The 3,225-nt window shown below is 33.9% G+C and overlaps 1 protein-coding gene across 1 annotated transcript in view; it reads left to right on the top strand.

The window, feature by feature from the left end:
- The window catches only part of LOC106874479 (uncharacterized), a 3,612-nt gene extending 1,602 nt beyond the window's left edge, over positions 1-2,010 (top strand). The window contains exons 2-4 of the mRNA XM_014922221.1: positions 454-556; positions 1,212-1,326; positions 1,926-2,010. Coding sequence (XP_014777707.1) covers positions 454-556; positions 1,212-1,326; positions 1,926-1,944 — 237 coding nt within the window. The 3' untranslated portion in view covers positions 1,945-2,010. The remainder of the gene's footprint in view (positions 1-453; positions 557-1,211; positions 1,327-1,925) is intronic.
- The last annotated feature ends 1,215 nt before the right edge of the window (positions 2,011-3,225 follow it).

Genomic DNA, 3,225 nt, shown 5'->3' with positions numbered 1-3,225 from the left:
TTAAAAGTTTCAATGTTGTTTTAAAGAGGTTTGTCTAATTCATAATTCTAAATTTTTACCGTTGATAAACAAAAAATATTGTTGAAACTAGTTTAGTATATATCTAAATAAATCTGTTTTAAACAATTGGTTTTTTCAAATTTAGGTACATTTTCGAAAACCGATACTGATTTTTGTCAAACAAATTTGATAAAGGAGGACTCATTGTTGTTGACGATGACAACAACGATGACAACGATGATGATGACGAGGACAACAAGGACAGTGATGACAATGACGATAACGTGTATGTGTGTGTGTGTGTGTGTGTGTGTGTGTGTGTGTGTGTGCAGTAGCCTTCTGGGCCAATTGGTCTTAATACATCCCTCCAAAATATACGTTGCTGTACTCTTCTTGACTTGTTCCTCTTGTAATCCTGTCTCATAGATTCTGTATGTCTTCTTATTTTACCAGAAACTGAATACCATGAAAATCGTACTTTTCCTCTTGGTTATTGTGCCTTTGGTACTGTGTGCCAGTATTCATGATGAAGTTGCCATAAATAAGAGAATCGTAGGTAAGTTTTCCAAGTTATATATATAGTCTCCAAAAGGCCCTTTTTAATTTTGAGACAAATCTCCTATATATTTTTTTTTGTTTGTGTTTTTGGATTGCATTGTCCATTGTATTCTTACATCTTTTAAAGATAGATTGTTGAGTTAGATATAGCTGCTTGGCTGGTTTTTTTTCTTTTTCTGTTACATTGAGTAACTGCATAGAAGAAAGTCCTCTCATTAGCTCAAGAAGGATTAGAAATATAGTGCCAATAATTTGGTTCTGATCTCACATGATGTTACATGCCACACCAAAAATGATTGAAAGAGCAAATCTTTTAACAATACTTCTTTCTACTTTGGCACAAGGCCAGTCATTTTGAGAGGAGGAGGAAGAGAAGAACCTGAGTAAAACAACCCCAGTTTTAACTGATCCTTATTTTATCAACCTCGAAATGTTGAAAGGTAAAGTTGACTACAACATGATTTGAGCTCAGAACATAAAACCAGAAGAAATATTCTAAGCTTTTTGACCAAAGTGTTAATAATTTTTCCTCTTTGCCACCTTCCATTTTTTGTTAATTTTCATCTGTCTTTAAAGTTTACAAATACGTAACCACAAAGAAACTGCTGTTATTATTACTTTTTGTTATTGTTGACGTTTTCAATCTCTTTCAGTTACTGACATTGTTGCTCTTCTAAAGGCAACAGATTTATCTGATGGTTGTATGGCAACTTGTAAAACAAGCGTTGGTAGTTACTGGAGCTTTTTGTGCGAAGATGCATGCAATGTGTAAGTTGATGTTTTGTATTTTTTTGTTCCTTTCTGAGACTGAGAGTTTTCATTCTTAACGATAGACATGAAATTAAGTTACTGAATTAGTAACAATTTTAGTCATAAGTTCAAACCATACTACTGCAGCTACTGGATCATGGTATCTGGTCAAGCCACACAAATCTATTTTATCTGACTCATAATGCAGGTATTCACCAACAGTTGTCTCAATTTGAAGACCAAGTTGGGATTCTTTCCTGAGATATTCTCATCACATGTCCATGGTGGCTGGAATTGTGACCTTTCAGTCTGGAGAAGTGGCTTGATCTGGAAAGGTTACTTAACCTTTTGATGATGAACCCTGTGAAATAAAAATGTTGCAGATATCCTTCTGAGGAACCCCATTTTGACCGCTTGTATTTGCAATCCTACTGTTTCTGTTGTTACCCAACATTCTTGACCATAGATGAGAGTAGGCATGTAAGGATAGATGGAAATATGGCTTAGCATTTTACCTGGTGTGCTAATTATCCTGTCAGCTCCTTGTCTTGAATTTTCAATTAATAATGAAATTCTTTCTCTACAATGATTTTCTTTCTTTTCTTCTTTTTTTCTAGTATGCAATACATTGGTTGAAAAACGCTTTTCACTTATAAAAAGAATGTAATTCTTTGAGATGAATAAAGAAATTGAAAATATAAATATTGTTCTAGTTTATCATTATAGTTGAGTGGTGTGACTGTATGTATTTGTGTATATAAGTATGTGTGTATATGTATATGTATTTGTGTATGTGTCATATTTATATATATACATATATAAATGCAGGCATGACAGAATCCAGAAACAAATGATTCTAGGCTCAATCCCTATCCATGACCCCATGGGTGAGTGTCTTCCACTATAGCCCTCATCCAACCAATGCTTTGTAAGCAGATTTGATAGATAGAAACTGAAAGAATCCCATTGAATGTGTGTGTGTGTGTGTGTTTGTATTAATCTCCCACCATGATTTGACAATTGGTGTTGGTTTGTTTATATTCCTGTAACTGAGCAATTTGATAAAACAGATTGATAAAATAAGCTGTAGGCTTTGAAAAGGGGACTGAGATTGATCCATTCAATTAAAACCTTCCAAGGCAATACCCAAGCATGGCTGCAGTCCAGTGACTGAAACAAGCAAAAGATAAAAGATATGCATTTGTGTTAATGTATATATGCATATTTGAGTATTGGAGCATGCATGAATATATTAATATGCATGTATGTATGTAAGCATGCATAAATGTATGTTTGTGTATGTATATTTGGTTGTATATGTGGGTATATGTATATGCTTGTGTAGATATGCACATTTGTAGACATATGCAGGTTTTTTATATATGTGTCATCGTGTACTACATATGTGTGTATATATGTATATATGTATGTTGTATTGCCAGTTGTTATGACGATACTTGTTTACACTATAACCATGTAGTAATGATAAAATATATATAATGAAGCAGGGTAACAACAACATAACAATCCAACAAAATTCTCCACAAATTATACATGAACCAACAAACTACCAAAACGACACCTTACAACTTCCTGCTACTACTTATAGCCGTTCGGTCAAGTCTATTCTTGCAGGTGTGGTGACCCTTGTCACAACATCTCCCCATTTGTGATTTCGAATTTCGTAGTAACCGAATTTTATTTTATTATTTTTCCTTTCTTTCTTTCCAACACCTCTCCCTCTTTGAAATTTTGCTTCACTAGAAAGTTCAATACCTTTTCCACTTATGGATTATTTCTAAATGTTCAGTCTGTTTATGGTTTCTATTACCGCTTCTCTAGACTCAGTCTCTTTCAGTGCTGGCACATCAAACATGTCATAAACCACTTCCATTGGAGTTTCCTTCCTTTCTTCTG

The sequence above is a fragment of the Octopus bimaculoides genome, chromosome 18, assembly GCF_001194135.2.
Source record: "Octopus bimaculoides isolate UCB-OBI-ISO-001 chromosome 18, ASM119413v2, whole genome shotgun sequence".
NCBI lineage: Eukaryota > Metazoa > Mollusca > Cephalopoda > Octopoda > Octopodidae > Octopus > Octopus bimaculoides.
The sequence above is the reverse complement of the archived record's forward strand: the minus strand, read 5'-3'. Positions and strand labels throughout refer to the sequence as shown.